The 17,390-nt window shown below is 28.8% G+C and overlaps 1 protein-coding gene across 4 annotated transcripts in view; it reads left to right on the top strand.

Annotated features, from left to right (window-relative positions):
• The first annotated feature begins 2,015 nt into the window (after positions 1 to 2,015).
• The window catches only part of LOC117167680 (muskelin), a 47,224-nt gene continuing 31,849 nt past the window's right edge, over positions 2,016 to 17,390 (top strand). Inside the window, exons 1-5 of one of the 4 annotated variants that reach the window (XM_033352791.1) lie at positions 2,016 to 2,284; positions 2,752 to 2,851; positions 6,538 to 6,680; positions 10,201 to 10,405; positions 10,488 to 10,680. In XM_033352791.1, the coding sequence (XP_033208682.1) occupies positions 2,196 to 2,284; positions 2,752 to 2,851; positions 6,538 to 6,680; positions 10,201 to 10,405; positions 10,488 to 10,680 (730 nt within the window). In that variant the 5' untranslated portion in view covers positions 2,016 to 2,195. The remainder of the gene's footprint in view (positions 2,285 to 2,751; positions 2,852 to 6,537; positions 6,681 to 10,200; positions 10,406 to 10,487; positions 10,681 to 17,390) is intronic. The other 3 variants (XM_033352792.1, XM_033352794.1, XM_033352793.1) reach the window with 3 other exon arrangements.

A 17,390-nucleotide genomic window follows, 5' to 3' on the forward strand; every position in this document is an offset into this window, starting at 1 on the left:
GCATATGCATTATTTTGAGGTTACGTCGTTTTTCAACTCTGAATTTCCGATAATCTGGAAATTATTTATGAAATAAACTTTTTTGATTGGCTGAAACAAGGGTAGTTCCGGGAGATTAGTTACTATGTTTATTCGTAAGTCAAAAGTTTTCGGCCAAAAATATTGCGTAGTTTGGAAATAACGCTTAGGTGAATTGTAACACACATAACCTCGAAATATACACGCACGTTGTTAGCAATATTAAAAAATTTTTGATAAAAAAACACAAAAAAAGTGTGCGGGGACGTCCGTTAGCATGTTCGCTATCATTTCCCAGATTTTGAAGGCAAAATATTTCTTATCCTCGGAAAAAAGCCGGGTGAATCTAGCACTTCTCGAATTAACCTACAAAAAAAGTGTGTGGGGACGTCCGTTAGCTTGTTCGCTATCATTTCCCAAATTTTTAAGACAAAATATTTATTATTCCAGAAAAAAATTTCTAAGTATCACATGTCCTTAATTTTAATTAAACTATACGCAGAGTTGATCAGTTACGCGTAACTCGAGTATTTTCTACGTATAATATGTTTTTGGCGTAATATACGTCAAAAACAGTAGAAAACCGTCGAAAACAGTAGAAAACTTATGAAAGTCGTCAGTATTCACAAGTACCAACAAGTACATAAACTCATTTTTTCAATATAATATAATTGTTAAGAATTCTGTAAAATGCGTTATAGTAATTGAAAATAATAATTATGCCTGGGCTGGGAAGAAATACCCAACATCATAATGGAATTCCATGGAAGGATTAGTTTTATGAGCGGAAGAAAGGACAGAAGGCTTTTGCAGAGTGTCGTTTGATTCTTTCCATAATAATTACTATCGTTCATAGTGCATAATATTATATATGCAATTATGCAGGGTCACCCTAATTATAACCTCAAACTACTTTGACATTTATTAAAATTTAAAGAATTTTTAAATATTGGTATTTACAACGAGATTTACGAGACGAATAAAATAAAATAAATAATATACTACGAATCGACAAACATAAAACTGAAAAATTATCCAGAATTCTAGATTTTACAGTGTTGTGAATTACACTATCACAAATAATACACAAAGCAGCATTTTTCCTTTCTCGCCTTTTAGGAGTTTGTAGGCCAGTTGGTGCCACATTGTTTCTTTAGACCCCCTCGATACATGTTTTTTACTATTTACTGTAAGGAAAAGTTGGAAAGTGAATACCATAACCACGATTTACATCAAGAAAAATAGATTATTTTAAGAAATTTTCGATATTGACGCATGCGCATTGAAAGTATTCATTCGACATAATATACGTCAAAACCCGTAGAATACTAAAGAGGTAATTTATGTAGTAATATACGTGTAGAAAAGCACGTATAATACGTAGAGTATTATACGTTACCAACCCTGACTATACGAGTCGTATAGTCGATAAGCATGTCGTATAATACGACATGCTTATGGCACCGTTTCCCGCGATCTGACCAGGAACCAAAATGGCGATTGCATATTTCTGTCTAATATAGTAGCCTGTATCAGATGCATGTAAAGAAACATTATTTTTATAATAAAACTTGAAGAAAAAAGATTATTTCTTATTTTTCAGTCTATTCAATTACATAAAAAATCGATTTTTTGTAACGTGTTTAGTATTAAATTGAATAGCTTTTTAGAAATACAAAATAATATCCAAATGTACTTTTGTAAAAAATAATTGTTTTCCATGTTATCAACAAAATGCAGTTTCACCCTATGTCTTTGGTGTCATTGCCTGGCCCTCAGCGTACAGACATCTTGCCAATTGACGTCACTATTTCAAATACCTAATATATGGTAACCTACCCGAACCTGTTCATTCTTGAAACCCCGATATCTGGACAATTATTGAACTTCGAATCATATCGTTGAATCTGTTTGAATGTGTAAACGGATCTTCATCATTTCGACCAATCAATTTGTTGGAAGAGAAGAAAGTTGAAATTCCATTGATCAAAATTGCGAATTTTACCGAAACACCTTGAAAACAGGGTGATGTGTTTTTTTGCATGATTCTTTGATTTCATTGGAATACCTGTGGACAATGTGTGTCTTTTTCGAAGGAAAAATTACAAGAATCTGCTCTTTATTTAATAATTTTCTCATCGGTTCACTGCTCGCTGCATTATGTCATTTCGAGTAACATGGCGTCGTGCGAAAGTGGTGATTTTCAAAAGCCTTTAGAATATAGAATCTTCAAATGTTCCAGTTATTCCTCTACTTATGTGCCCGAGTGAGTGTTTTATTATTCAAGTGCAATAGCATAATAATTAATTACAAAATGTGCGAGGTGTCGAACGTCAAAAAAAGTGATATCAGCATATCGAATTGCGTGCGATGTAACCTAAAATCGGTGTCTTTTTCGACCCAGAATTCTACAAATTTCATACGTTTCTTGGAAGATTAATCTCGAAATGTGCTTATCATAACCGAATTGTCAAATTATTGATGAAGCTTATTAATTGCCGGCGAACAATTCTCCATTTGCACGCGCGTTTGTTTATAAGTTTAAATGACTCAGTCGCTATTTCGAGTGTAACGTTTTTTGAAAATCCGTCAGTTTCTTCAACTAAAATCGGAGGCTTTTGAAATTTCTGTTTGTAATTAATGAATTGAAGATTGAAATATTGTTGTTGAATGTTTTGCCCGATCACAAGTTTATTGTTTTTTTTTCAATTTTTGTTTTTTTGCTGTTCAAAGGATGTTACTTGAAGACGCTGTTTTTTACAGAAATATCATCATCGATAAGCCCTCTGATCAGACATCACGCTGGTCATCTGACAATGACAACCATCCTCAGGTAAACTATAAATTAATTATTAATGATTCCTTTTCATGAAATACGAGTTGGAATATCGGTGTCAAATTTCTGATGGATATACAGGGTGTCTACTGACCGGCAATTAACTGGGAATACGAATTTGAACCGGCAACCAGATTTAAAGTTGAAAATGGGATATTTTTTATTATTCGTAATAACAAGACAAATTTAATTGCTTATCCTTTCTTTTTTTAAAAAGTTCGCGAAACTGTGTGGACGCGACCTCGGAAATAAAAAAAAGTAGTATTTAAAAACAATAGAAAATTTGTTTTTTATTAAAGTGTAAAGAATAATTGAAACTAAATAAAAGAACCTATGCATTTAAAAGGAAAATTTCTTTCATACTTTTCCGTGTGTAAATAACTGTGCTTAAAGGTTGCATCCAAGGAGAAAGGAATGATTTAAAATTTTCTCCCAAAGATTTTATTCAACAAAATTTTGCGATTGTGATGGATGTATATGATATTTGAGTTATTTTACAAAAATTATCAGTTTACAGAAAAAAAAAAGTTTTAAAAAATTTTGTGTTCAAAAACCTCTGAATCGTATTTAGTTTAAACCGATGAAATGGAGTCATCTTGAAGTCAAGCTGATTTTCTATTTTTATATGAAAGGCAAGCCTCGGACTCACCACTATTTGTCATTTTTTTAGCGATGACACTATTTTGTTACTATTAAAAAAAAGACAGTAGAGAGACTAAACCTAAACCTAAAAAGATGAATTTTTAACAAAAGGTTGGAATTTTTAAATCCCAATCCGTAAATTTTTAAATCCGTAAGTACAAAATTTCTACAAAACAGTTGAAGCTTTAACGAAAAACATACATTTTTAACAAAATAATTGAATTTTCAACCAAAAAGATGAATTTTCTACCATAAAAGTCGATTTTTCAACCAAGAAGATTAATTTTGTACCAAAACAAACGAATTTGCAACAAATTTTATAAATTTTCAACTAAATAGTTTAATTTTTAAACTTAAAAAGATTCATATTTAACCAAAAGGAATAGTAAAATTTTCATTTAAGAGCATTAATTTTCATTAAAGAAAACGAATTTTATACAAAATAGTTTAAATTGTTATCAAATAGTTAATTTTCAGGCCAGAAAGACTAATTTTCTACAAAGCAGTTAAATTTACACTTAAGTTTCAACCAAGGATTTGAATTTTCAACCTTAAACAATGAACTTTTAACCTAAAAAGATGAATTTTCAACGAAATATTTAATAGTTTATATTTAAAAAAAAAAGATTTTGAATAGAAAAGAGCTGTATTTAACCTAAAAAAACAAATCTTTAAGAAAATACTTGGATCCTCAACTAAAACAGATTGATTTTAAATAAAAAATTTACATTAAAATAAAAGAATGATTTTTTGCGCCAAAAGACGATTTTTTAAGAAAATACATCAATTTTCAACCAAATATAGCTACATTTTCTAAAAAAAATGGTTGTTCGAATTCTCTACAAAGCAGATGAATTTTCAGTAACAAATTTATTCATATTTAGTCATATTTCAACAGAAAGAGGTAAACAAAACTGTTGAATATTCAACCAAGAAGTATGACTTTTTAACCAAATAATTTAATTTTCAACAAATAAATTAAATTTTTAACTATATAAACTAAAAAATACGAATTTTCAACAAAATAAACGGTTTTTTTTAACAAAATAGTTATATTTTCAAGCAAAAAGCTTAATTTTATGCCAGAAAAGATGAATTTTTGACAAGATACATACCTTTTTTATTTAATAGTTGAATCTTCAACGAAGAAGATTTATTCTCTACGGAAAAGACAAATTTTCAACAAGTTAAATATATTTTCAGCTAAATATTTGAATTTTTAAACTTTTAAAGATCAATATTGAATTAAAAATGAAGTAAATTAAATTTTCGAAAAAAAGTTTGATTTTTATTTTAAAAAATTGGCCGATAACAACAAAAAAACTACTTTTTAACTGAAATGTTAAATATTCAATGAAAAATGTAAAAGATATTTGAAAAAAAATTGAATTAACAGTAAAAAATAGTTAAATTTAACCAACGGAAGTTCATTTTTAACGAAATAGTTTAATTCTCAACAAAAAGAGATTAATTTCGTATTAAACGTTTGAATTTTTGACAACAACAAAAATTCTACCAATAAAGACGAGTTTTCAACAAAATAGCTGAATATTCAACAAATAAATATGACTTTTCAACAAAATATTTGAATTGTCAATAAACTATTTCGAATTTTCACCAAAAAATATTAATTTTTAATATAAAACACGAATTTTTAACAAAATAGATCAATTAAAAAATAAGTAGTTAGATTCTGTGCAAAATTATGTAATTTTTTAGACAAAAACACGATTTTTCTGCAAAACATTTTAATTTTCAACAAGAAAGTTAATTTTTAAAAGATTAATTTTAAAACTAGGCAATTGATTTTGTTATAAATAAAAAGGTTAAATTTCGAAAGAAAAAGATAAATTAAAAAAAATGGTTAGTCGAAAAAGAAAAAAAAGTCGAATTCTCAATAAAAGATTTAAATATTGAATCAAAAATATAACTTTACCAAAATTGTTGAATTCTTAACAAATGAATTGAATTTTCAATCAAATAATATTATTTCTATCAAAAATCAGTGAATTCCTAAGAAAAAATTTAATAGTAGACTTCTCAACCGCAAAGAATGAACTTTCAACCAAAATATTTATAGATTAAAACATAACATTTTTAATAAACATTGAAGTTAATTCTTAATAGTTATAAAATAATAGGTTAGAAAAATATTATTTTTTCTTAAAAAATATAGTTCACTTTTGTTCACACAGTTTGGTACTATTTTTTGAAAATGTTGACACTACAGTATTTTTTATCTCTGAAGTGAGTCCGAGGATTGGAAGGATGGCTAACAAAATTCTGGTTTCAAGAGAATAAACAAATTTCTTAAAATTTCTGGGGAAAAAGTAAATGATTTTTTATTTTGAATAATTAATTTTAAGACAATATTTAAAAATATTTTTAAAATTTCCAAAATTGTAAACAAAGAATCTGGAGGATTTTAAGAAAATGTTCTTCATTTTGTAGAATTAAAAAATTTTTTAAAGGAAAATACTAATAATTTTAGTAATTATTTAGAAGGTTCAGAAGTTTTAACAAAGATTAAAAAATAATTTTTAATCTAAAAAGATAAAGAAAAAATTAAAGATATTGTGGATTTTTGAAGATTTTGAAACAAAATTGAGAAGTTTCTAAAAGTTTTGAAGGAATTTGAAATTTGTAAATATTTAAAAAGATTTAAAACAAAATGTAGAGTATTGAAAAATTTTCACCAAAATTTAGTTATAGTTTTTGATTATTAAACTATCACAATAAATGATTTTAAACCGTTTTTTCATTACTCTTCAATAATTAATCACGAATTAATCGATATAACCTAAGAAATTACAAATTATATGTAAGAATTATTTACCAATTAGAATGCCAAACATTAATTAAGCAAAGATATGTTAAAAAAAAAGAACTGAAAGAGGAGATTTGATATTTACAACCAGGAAAAAAATGGAAATTTGGTGGGCGATAATTAGTAGACACCCTAATATGATATAAATTTTTAATTATTTAAATAATTTAAATGATTTAAATTTAAATTATTTAATTTTTATTTAATGTTGCAGTACCTCGTACTCAAGTTGCAGCAACCGGCGATCGTTCAAACAATTACTTTCGGCAAATATGAAAAGACGCACGTTTGTAATATTAAAAAATTTAAAGTTTACGGTGGATTGGAAGAGGAGAACATGATGGAACTTTTAGAAAGGCAAATAATCAATATGATTACTACTTGAATCTTATTAATTTCTACTTCTAAAGTAAGATGCCTGTTGGGTAGTTATGCCAGCGCCACCAAATTGGAACTATTGGGAAGAAATTAGAGTTTCATATCAATATTAACAAGAAATCTTGTAGTGAATAATTAATTTTAGACCTTAATATAATATTTTAGATTCAAATTATTCCAGGGCCTAAAATGAAAAAATGCGATTAAAGAAATTAAAAATGACAGGAAATTAAAATGAAATAAGTAGTAAAAATTTAAATATTGTGAATATTATTTTACGTGCTACCAAAATAAATATTATTAACTGTTTTTAAATAACGTTAAAGTTTTGGAAATAAGTAACGCAAGTAAATAAAAATAAAATCATATTTTGATGGTTTTCATAAAAAACAAATAATTTATATACATGGTATATAAAGAATTTTTTAGTTAAAAACAAATAATAATCTTTATTTTAATAATGAAATTAATAATATTAAAAATATTTACATTTTTACAACAGATTTTTTTAAATTTTTTGCCATTTTAATTTCATGACTCGCAATCTATTTTTGAATTCTTACACTATTTTTTCATTTACTTTTCTGCATTTTATGCTAAAACTATTTAGATTTATTTCTGCGGAGAGAGAATGAAGAAAAGCATGGTAGAACTTTAAAAATATATCACTGTTTGACTTTTAGCTTTCATTTGCAGGGTGTAGATTTAAACTGTTATTCTTTATTCTATAAATTATAAAAATTTCGATTAATTGCAAACTTCACATTTTTTTCAAAATAACTCTATTTTTCTCTGTTAAAAACATAACTGAGATGTTGAAAAAAAATGATTAAAAAGCACTTGCTTCTTGAAAAAATTAAGCTCTTGATAAACACTCAGCTGTTGAAAAAATTCAGTTTTTGCAAACTCCTGTTAAAAAAAAAACAAGTATCCAACGACCAAATTTGGACCACAACGAACTAATAAAAACAAAACAAAAAACTATTGTAATCGGGAAAAAAATTTAAAAAAAAAATAAATTTTCGGACAAAAATAAAAAAGAGGAAAGAAAAATGAGAAGAATGAAATCCTCTTTTTTATTTTTGCCCGAAAATTATTTTATTTTTTTTCAGATTACAATAGTTTTTTGTTTTTGTTTGTTCATTGTGGTCCAAATTTGGTCGTTGGATTCTTGTTTTTTTAACAGAGGTTTGCATTAATTTGATTACTTGACATTAAATAGGATTTTTAATTTGGATTTTAATCTAATTTAAATTTTCTAAGTTTTAAATGCAGTTGTGAAGAAGTGCAGGTGTTGAAGACAACTCAGATGTTGACAATTCAGCGGTTGAAAAGAATCAGTTGTCAAAAAGCTGAGTTGTTGAATAAAATTAATCGCTTGAAAAATCGTTGAAAGAGATCATCTGTTGAAAAACTCTCGGTTGTTTAAAAAACTCAGCTCTGGAAAAAATGAAAATGCTGAAAAAATCAGCTGTTGGAAAATTTCATCTGTTTAAGAACTCTCGGTTGTTGGGAAAAAATCAGTTGTTGAAAAAAATTCAGCTGTTGGAAAAACAGCTATTTAAAATTAAGCTGTTAAAAAAGTTATCAGTTGAAAAACTCTGGCTTGTAAAGAGAAATTCTGCTGTAAAAAAATGTAATAGTTTTAAAAAATTCTGCCCTTATAAAAATGCAGCTTTTAAAAAAAATCAGCCATTGGAAAAATGTTGCTGTTAAAAAAAATCAGTTAAAAAAATTCAGCTATTGGAAAAAGCCAACAGTTGAAAGAGATCATCTGTTGAAAAATTCAGCTATTGCAAAAAAAATAGATATTGAAAATTCAGCTATTAAAAAAATATCGTCGGTTGAAAAATTCTGGGTTGTTAAAAAAAATTAGCTGTAAAATAATGCAATAGTTTTAAAAATCTGTCGTTATAAAAATTCAGCTGTTTTAAAAAAAATCGGCAGTTGAAAAAAATTCTACTGTTGGAAAAACATGCTGTTTAAAGAGATCTATTAAAAAAAATGGTCAGTTGTTAAAAAAAATCATCTGTGGAAAAAATCAGCTATTGAAAAAATGCAGCTGTTGAAAACCAGTCGTCTTTTGAAAAAATCACTCTCTGTTTAGAAAAAACTAAGCGTTGGAAAAAATGCAACTGTTGAAAAAAATCAGCTATTGAAAATTCAGTTATTAAAAAAAATTAGCTGTGGATAAACTCTAGGGTTTTAAAAATATGTAGCTGTAAAAAAGGCAATAGTTTTATAAAAAGCAGACATTATAAAAATTCAGCTGTTAAAAAAATCATCTGTTGAAAAAAATTCAGCTGTTGGAAAAACCAGAAGTTGAAAGAAATCAGCTGTTGAAAAACTCCGCAAAAAATTCAATAGTTTAAAAAAGTCAGTTTTTATATAATTTTAACTGTTTAAAAAAACTATCGGTGGAAAAATTCTGGGTTAAAAAAAGAATATGCAGCTTAAAAAATGCAATAGTTTAAAAAAAAGCAGCTGTGAAAATTCAGCTTTTGAAAAAAAATCATCTCTTAAAAAACTTTCGGTTTAAAATAAAACTCAGCTGTAGAAAAAATGCAACTGTTAAAAATACCGGGTTGTTAAAAAAATGCAACTCCTAAATAGAAAGCAGCTGTTAAAAAAAAATCAGCCGTTCAAAATATTCAGCCGTTTTTAAAAACTCAGCTTTTGAAACTTTAACTATTTTGGTAGAAAATTCAACTATTTCTTTGAATATTAACTTTTTTGTTGAATAATATTTTTTTAATTCAACTGGTTTGTAGAAAATTCGTCTCTCTGACCTACGAATTCAACAATTTGATTGATTTTTTTTTTCTTCTTTAACTTAAAAATCATTTTTGGTTGAAAACTCAACTCTTTTTTTAAAAATCATCTATTTCAAACAAAACTTAATCTCTTTTAGTCGAAAATGGAATGTTTTTAGTTTAAAAATGCAAAAATTTGGTTGAAAGTTAATCTGTTTTGGTAGAAAATTAATCTTATTTGTTGAAAATTCAACTGTTTTTTAGTCAATTCATCCTTGTGGCTTTAAATTTCAACAATTCGGTTGACTTTCTTTTCTTACTTTACTTTAAATCTTTTTTGTTGAAAATTCATATTTTTTGGGTTGAGAATTCATCTCTTTCAGTAAAATTACATCTTTTTTTTATTACAAATACAACTTTTTGGTTAATTCGTTTGGTTTAAAATTTGTTTGAAAATGTAACTATTTTGTGAAATTTTTTTCATCTATTTTGTTGAAAATACAATATTTTTACTTGAATTGTTAGGAATTTAAAACGTTTTTCATTGACTTGGATATGTTACCTATATTCATTTTATTTAAAAGAATTTATTTCCATACTTTCGTGAAAGATCTTCTTATTTCCCCTGTTTTTAGAACATTTTTGACCTGTAAAGCCTGTTATCGTCTATTCAAAATTTTGAAACATCTTAAGCCCTGATCAACTATTCTAAATAATTATATTCTACTTTGAAATATGCATTTCAGTGGACTGAAGAATGACTCTACGCCAGAAACTTTTGACCTCAAGCATGAAATCGGAACTAAAAAGATCTATTTTCCGATTAGATTTATAAAAATTCTTCCACTACAGTCCTGGGGTCCTAGTTTTAATTTCTCTATTTGGCATGTTCACCTTACTGGCACCGTCGATCCCTCGGTGGTCAAACCCAGCATTGAATGGGTCAATTCGGTAATACTTTTAAATCCTAAAAACAAAGGAACGAAAAAAAATTCTCATAATAAATAATGAAAATTCAATATTTCTCTTGCAGTATCGACAGAGAGAAATAATAAGACTGTGTATGAAACATTTTCGAAGATTCGAGCAGCAAGAAGTCGTTGAAACTCTTCAGCGAGTCACGGGAGTTGCTCTAGAAGATCCTCGATTAACAGTCTTGTACGATTTATTAGTAACGAAAGGTGATCACTTGCAGGCCGAGCGATTTATTACGCATGCTGTCAACAGTAAGTACTCGAAAAATGTGGCAGTCTTCACATTCTTTCCCCTTTTTTTAAAAGAATTCCTCTTTTTTTCTCCTTTTTCAAGAATCCTTTCCCCGTTGCTCTCCTTTTTTCGCTTAAATGCGAACAATTTTTGGTTAAAAGTTAACTCAGAGTGGCCTCTGGACCGGGAATTTTATGAGGCCGAGGAAAACCGGAAAATGACCGTGAATTTCTTTTTTGACCGGGAATTTTACAAAATTTTTAGAATAAAAATGTTTTCCAACTTTGATTTCAACCGTTTTTAAAATAATTTTTCAAATTGTGTATTTTTTAAATTATTATATTAAGTTTAGAATGCTTAATTCGAAAATCTTTAACTTTAAAAGTATTCCATTTTAGATTTTTAATTTTTAAAAGCATATATTTTAATTTGAAGAATTTAAAAATGCAGTTTTAAAGGCTTAACTAATTAAAAATTAGAAGTTTTTAAAATCTAAGATTTTTTAATAAAAAAACGGTGGCCGCCGGACCGGGAAAATGGGAATTTTTAGAAGAAAAATCTGCCCAAGTTCAATTTTAACCGTTTTTAAAATAATTAAAGTGCAGTTTTGAAGATTTAAACAATTAAAAATTTAAAGAATTTGAAGTTGAAACTTTTGGATAAAAAATAGTTTTATTTTATCAACTGTAAATATAAATAAATAAATAATTTTTAAAATGGATCTGTACTCTCTAAGTATAGAAATCTAAACAGTAATTGATTTAAACAAACAATTCTAGATCCGTTAAAAATTGGAGAATTTCCAGATTGTTACTGTTTCAATCCGAAAGTCTTGATAAGAATTTAAATTAATATATCATTTATTCCGGTAATTTTATTTTTAAGTAAAAATTTTCGTGATTTATAAACAATACATTTTTAATTCAAAGTTTCAGGTCTTTATACTATTTTTTATATTGAATTTAATTAATAAATTTATCAACATATTATTTCTAATAATTTGATTAGCCATTAAAAATGTAAACGTGCGTTTTACTATTTTCTACTTAAAAACAAATCCATAATAATATAGTCATAATTAAAGGTTTTTATTAAACTTGAAATATTGTGAGTCTAAATTATTTAATTTTTACCCCATTTAATTTGAAATTTCTTAATTTAGAAAAAGAATAAGTATTTAATATTTAGCAATATTTCACTGTTCATTTAAGCGAGTAAATTGAAACCAAATATTTAAAAAAAAAAACAATTCGGAACTGAATTGTTTTACATGGAAAGCTTTGAATCTTTAGATTTTCGAAGAACTTTTAAACTTTTAGCGTTACAATTTTAATTGTCCTGTTTAAAAAGTGTTTAATTTATAAGTGAAATTGTTGAATTTTGACACATAAATAACAATTGAACACTGATTATTTGTAAAAAAAAAACTGAGAAATTCAAGAGATATTTAGAAGTTTTGAAGAGATTCAAAGTTAAATAAAAACTTGAAATTATTTCAAGTAATTTAAACGAAGCATGGTAACATTTTTTTCAGAACTTCTAAATATATTAAAAAATTAATCGAAATTTTCCTAAAATTTTTGAAAATCCTGCAAATTAAAAAAATCCTTAAAATCTTCCATTTTCTTCTTTGATAATTGGCGAAATCTCTTAAAATCTTCTTAAACTTTCTGTTACAATAATTTTTCAATGTGAAAAATCATTATTAATTTTCCTAAGAATCTTAAGAAAATTTTTTTATTCTCTTGAAGTCTCACAATTCTTTAAAAAAAAATTAAATTTTTTTGTTAGAAATCTGCAAAAATCTACATTTTATTTTAAATTCGGCTGTAAGTATTTGAAATTATTTCAAGTTCTAAATTTAATTCGAATCTTTTTAAAACTTCTAAATATCTCTTCAAATCACTCTAATATTTTTACAAACAATAAGTGTTCTATTATTATTTATAAATTCTAATTAAACTTTTTTTAAATTTGCAGGATTTTCTGAAAGTTATGGAAAAAATTCAATTCATTTTGAAATATATTTAAAAGTTTCGAAAAAAATTCAAAAATTATTTTGAATTTGGAAAAATTTCTTAAGATTTTGAACTAAAATTGTCAAGCTTTTAAAGGATGCCTAGAATATTTTAAATAAAAATAATTAAAGAACTGTTAAGTTAAAAAAAGTATTTTTCAATTTTTAATGTGTCTGCTTTAAAATTACTTAAAATAATATAATTTTGAAAATTTTTAAAGTTCATTGCTTGATTCTTTAATTTAGACTATAGAAAATGTTAACGTGGATTTATGTTTTTGGAACTTAATCTGAATCTTTGAACTCTAATTGATAAAAGTTCTAAATTTTGCAGTTTATTTGCATTTCTTTTAACATTGTTTAATTGAAGAGTGTTAGTACCTTCTATTTGGTATGTATACATTTTTTAGCGGTTGAATACACAATTTTTGAATTGAACACTTTGAAACTTCAATTTTACATTTTGAATACTTTAATTTGTTGGTTTTTGTTTTGTTGACCGGGGATTTAACAACTTTTTAGAAAACTTTGATTTCAACCGTTTTTAAAAATAATTGGTCAAACAGTTATCTTTTTCAATTATGATATTATTCAGCTTAGAATGTACAATTAAAAAATGTTCCATTTTAGATTTGTAATTTTGAGGGAACATTTACATTCGAAGAATTTTAAAATGCAGTTTTAAATAATTTTCATTTAAAAACAAGAAGCGGTTTAAGTCGAAGATAATTTCCAGATTTTAACGATAAAAATTAAACTGTTTCAATTAGAAAGTTAATTTATTTTTTGATCAGGAATTTTACAAATATTTAGAAAAAAGTTTTTCCAATTTCTATCGGACTAGTTTAAAAAATAATTAGTCTAATTGTTATCTTTTTCAATTATGACACAATTCAGTTTACAATGTATAATTCGAAAATCTTCTACTTTTAAAAAATTTTTAAGTTTTAGTTTGTAATTTAAAGAATTTTGAAATGTAGTCTTGAATACTTAAAGAATTACAAATGAAAAGCGTTTAAAGTTGAATTTTTTAAATAAAAAACATTGTTATTTTATCAACTGTAAATATCAATAAGTTTTTTTAAAAATGAATCTGTACTTCAAGTATTAAAAGGGAACAATAATTCATTTGACCAAACGATTGAATTGTAACCATATATTTGAAAGTAAAGAATCTTAAACTAATTGTTTGACATAAAAAGTCTTGAATCGTTAAAATTTCGAATAGCTTTTGAACTTTGATCGTTACAATTTTGATTGATCTTTTTAAAAAATGGTTAATTTGTAAGGGAAAGTGTTGAATTTTGGTGTTTAAATAACAATTGAACACTTATTATTTTTACAAAAAATTTGACTATTTTTAAGAGGTATTTAGAAGTTTTGAAAAGATTCTAAATTAATTTTAAACTTGAAATGATTTCAAACAATTTAAACGAAGTTTGTTTGTTTCATTTTTAAAAATTATGTTAAGAGAATATTCAAAAAGATTTTAAAAGATTTCCCAAATTGTTACAAAAGAATCTGGAAGATTTTCAGAAATGTTGTGCCTGCTTAAAACGGCCACCCTGAATATTCGACTGTTCATTTAAAATCAGTAATTTTAAATCAATTATTAAAAACTAAAAACAAAAAAAAAACTGTACTTTGAACGTTAAATTTTTAATTATTCTATTAAAAAAAACTCAATTTATAAGTCAAATTGTTGAATTTTGGTTTAAAATTAACAATTGAACACCTAGTATTCTTTAAAAAAAATCAAATAAGTTCAAGAAATTTTTAGAAGTTTTGAAAAAATTATAAATTATTTAAAAATTTGAAATTGATGTGTTTTACTCTATGAAAAAGAAAAACGAGAGCGGGAATTTTTAGATGGTCTTTATTTGACGAATGCATAAAGATGACTACCTTACAAGAGATGGAGTAGAAAACGCGACGCACCTCGTACAATCGTGTACGAGCATGCACACTACGATAATAATAATAGAGCGCGAAGATTCGAAAAGCATAAATGACAACATCTTCCCTGCTTGAGAACTTCGCGCAAAACAAAATAAACAGAAAATCGCAACGCTTTATGAATGAACACACATAAAAGAAACTTAATGTTTATACACATCGAAATACTCCTTTTTCGTTCTCATTCCAAGACATTCACGCAAGAAATAAAATCTGGATCTAGGAAACGCTTTCGTGAACAAATCTGCACATTGTTTGTCTGATGACATGAACATCGCGATCAAAACGTTATTTTCGACCAGTTCAGGAATAAAATGAAACTTGACGTCGATATGTTTCGTTCGTTTGTGAAACTCCGGGTTTTTCAACAATCGAATCGTACTTTGATTGTCGATAAACAAGCAAGTCGCATCGGTCTGTTCTCGTGCAAGATCTTTCAAGACTTGCCGCATCCAAATCGCTTCGCGTGCAGCCAAAGCTGCCGCGATGTACTCAGCTTCCGTGGTACTCAGTGTGACGGTTTTCTGTCTTTGACAACACCAAGTGACAGCTCCTTTACATAAAAAGAAAACAAAACCAGACGTTGAATGTCGCGTGTCAACATCTCCCGCAAAATCCGAGTCAGTGAAACCCGTCACAATGAAATTTTCACTTTTTCCTTCGTAAATAATACCGAGGTCGATCGAACCCGCCACATATTTAATAATTCTTTTAACCGCGTTCCAATGACTCGCGTCGTGTTTTTCGAGAAACTTACATTATTTACAGCGTACGCGATGTCGGGGCGCGTTACAACGGCGAGAAACATCAAAGAACCGACGGCTTCACGATAAGGCACGTTCTCGATCACGTTTTCATTCTTGGGCGTACACAACACTTGATTTGGATCCGCAGGGATGCATACTGGGTTCGCACTCTCCATTTTGAATTTTCTCACAATTTTTAATGCGTACGAACTTTGATGAAGAAACATTCTCCTTTTGGGCCTGTCATGCATGAACTCCATTCCGACAAAACATGCTGAATCACCCAGCTTGATCTCAAACGATTCACTCAATGCGTCAATTACCATTTTTAATGAATCCTGCGATTTTGCCGCGACTAACCCGTCATCGACGAATAGCGCGACAATAACTTCGTCGTCGTTTACAAAACCGCGAAAAATGCATTTGTCACTCACGCACTGCTCAAGTCCTAAATCTTTTAGGGCACTTGTGAACTTCACATTCCAACATCGCGCTGCTTGTTTCAAGCCATACCATGCTTTCAACAATCGGCACACTTTGTCTTCACTTTTTTCACTGCGGATTCCTTGCGGCACTTCCATGAAAATCTCTTCCTGAAGATCACCATAGAGGAAAGCGGTTTTGATGTCGAACTGCGCCAATTCGAGGTCCAAATGCGTGATGAGAGCGAGAAAAATATGAAGGGAATCGTATCTGATCACAGGAGCAAAAATTTCCTTATAATCAAGGCCTTCGACTTGACGAAAACCACGGGCGCAAAGTCGGGCTTTCTACTTCACTGGGGTACCTTCTTCGTCACGAAGGACCTTAAACACCCACTTGGAATCGATGAGTTTCATATCGGGCATTCGAGGAACGAATTCCCATGTTGAGTTTTCACGATGCGAGTCGAGCTCGGCCTCGATCGCATGTTTCCATTCGCTGGATTCGGGGCCGATGACAGCTTCTTCGTAAGAAATCAAAGGATATTCCACCACATTTGCTTGATAATATTGTGGCGCCCGAATACTGCTTCTTTCGCGAAGTTGGTACGGACGTGGTATTCCTCTCTGCTGTCTAGCATCCTGCCCATTTCTCGCTCAATCGACACTCTCGTTGTCCTGCGGCCTCTCCTCTGCAAAACCCAAAAATTCTGCATCGTCATCGTCGTCGTTTGACGAGGGCGCATTAACGGCTGCCTTCTCGTTGAAAATAACGTCTCTTGACACGGTTATTTTTTTTGTAATCGGGTCATAAACTCTAAAATTGCTCGAGTTTCCTTGATACCCGACCATTATGCGTTTTTCCGACTTCGCATCGAATTTCTTTCGTGATTGCTTTGGAATGTGCACGTAAGCGACACTTCCGAACACACGGAAATGACTTACTTCAGGCTTCTCGTTGTTCCAAAACTCGAAGGGCGTTTTCTCAGGATGAGATCTTGACACAACATGGTTCTGAAGATATACTGCTGTGTTTACAGCCTCTGCCCAAAGGTGACTCGGGAGATTCTTTGCTTTCAACATCGTCCTCGCTGCCTCGACCACAGTTCGATTTGCGCGCTCGGATTTGCCGTTTTGCTCAGGCGAGTACGGAGCTGAATTTGTCATCTCGATGCCCTCACTCGCGAGATAGCACTTGAATTCGGCATTCACATATTCCAGTCCGTTGTCACAGTGGAGAACTTTCATCGACCGATCGAATTTGTTTTTAATCAACGTTGCGAATTCAAGATATTTCTCGATAACTTGATCTTTTGTGCGCACGAAGTACACGGTTTTATATCCTGAAGCATCGTCAATGAACAGCACGAAATACCTCGCACCCCCTAGAGATTCAATCTGCATCGGCCCGCACACATCGGAATGAAAACACTCACCGACAAGCCACTGTTTACGCTGGACAGACTTCTGAAAAGGAAAACGATGCACCTTGCCAATTTGACATGGCTCACAGAAAAATTCTTCCGCGCTGGTAACCTTGATTCCATTGACGAGTCCACTCGAAAACATCTTCTTGACGATATTCTTTC

Source organism: Belonocnema kinseyi, chromosome 2 (assembly GCF_010883055.1).
Source record: "Belonocnema kinseyi isolate 2016_QV_RU_SX_M_011 chromosome 2, B_treatae_v1, whole genome shotgun sequence".
Taxonomy (NCBI): domain Eukaryota; kingdom Metazoa; phylum Arthropoda; class Insecta; order Hymenoptera; family Cynipidae; genus Belonocnema; species Belonocnema kinseyi.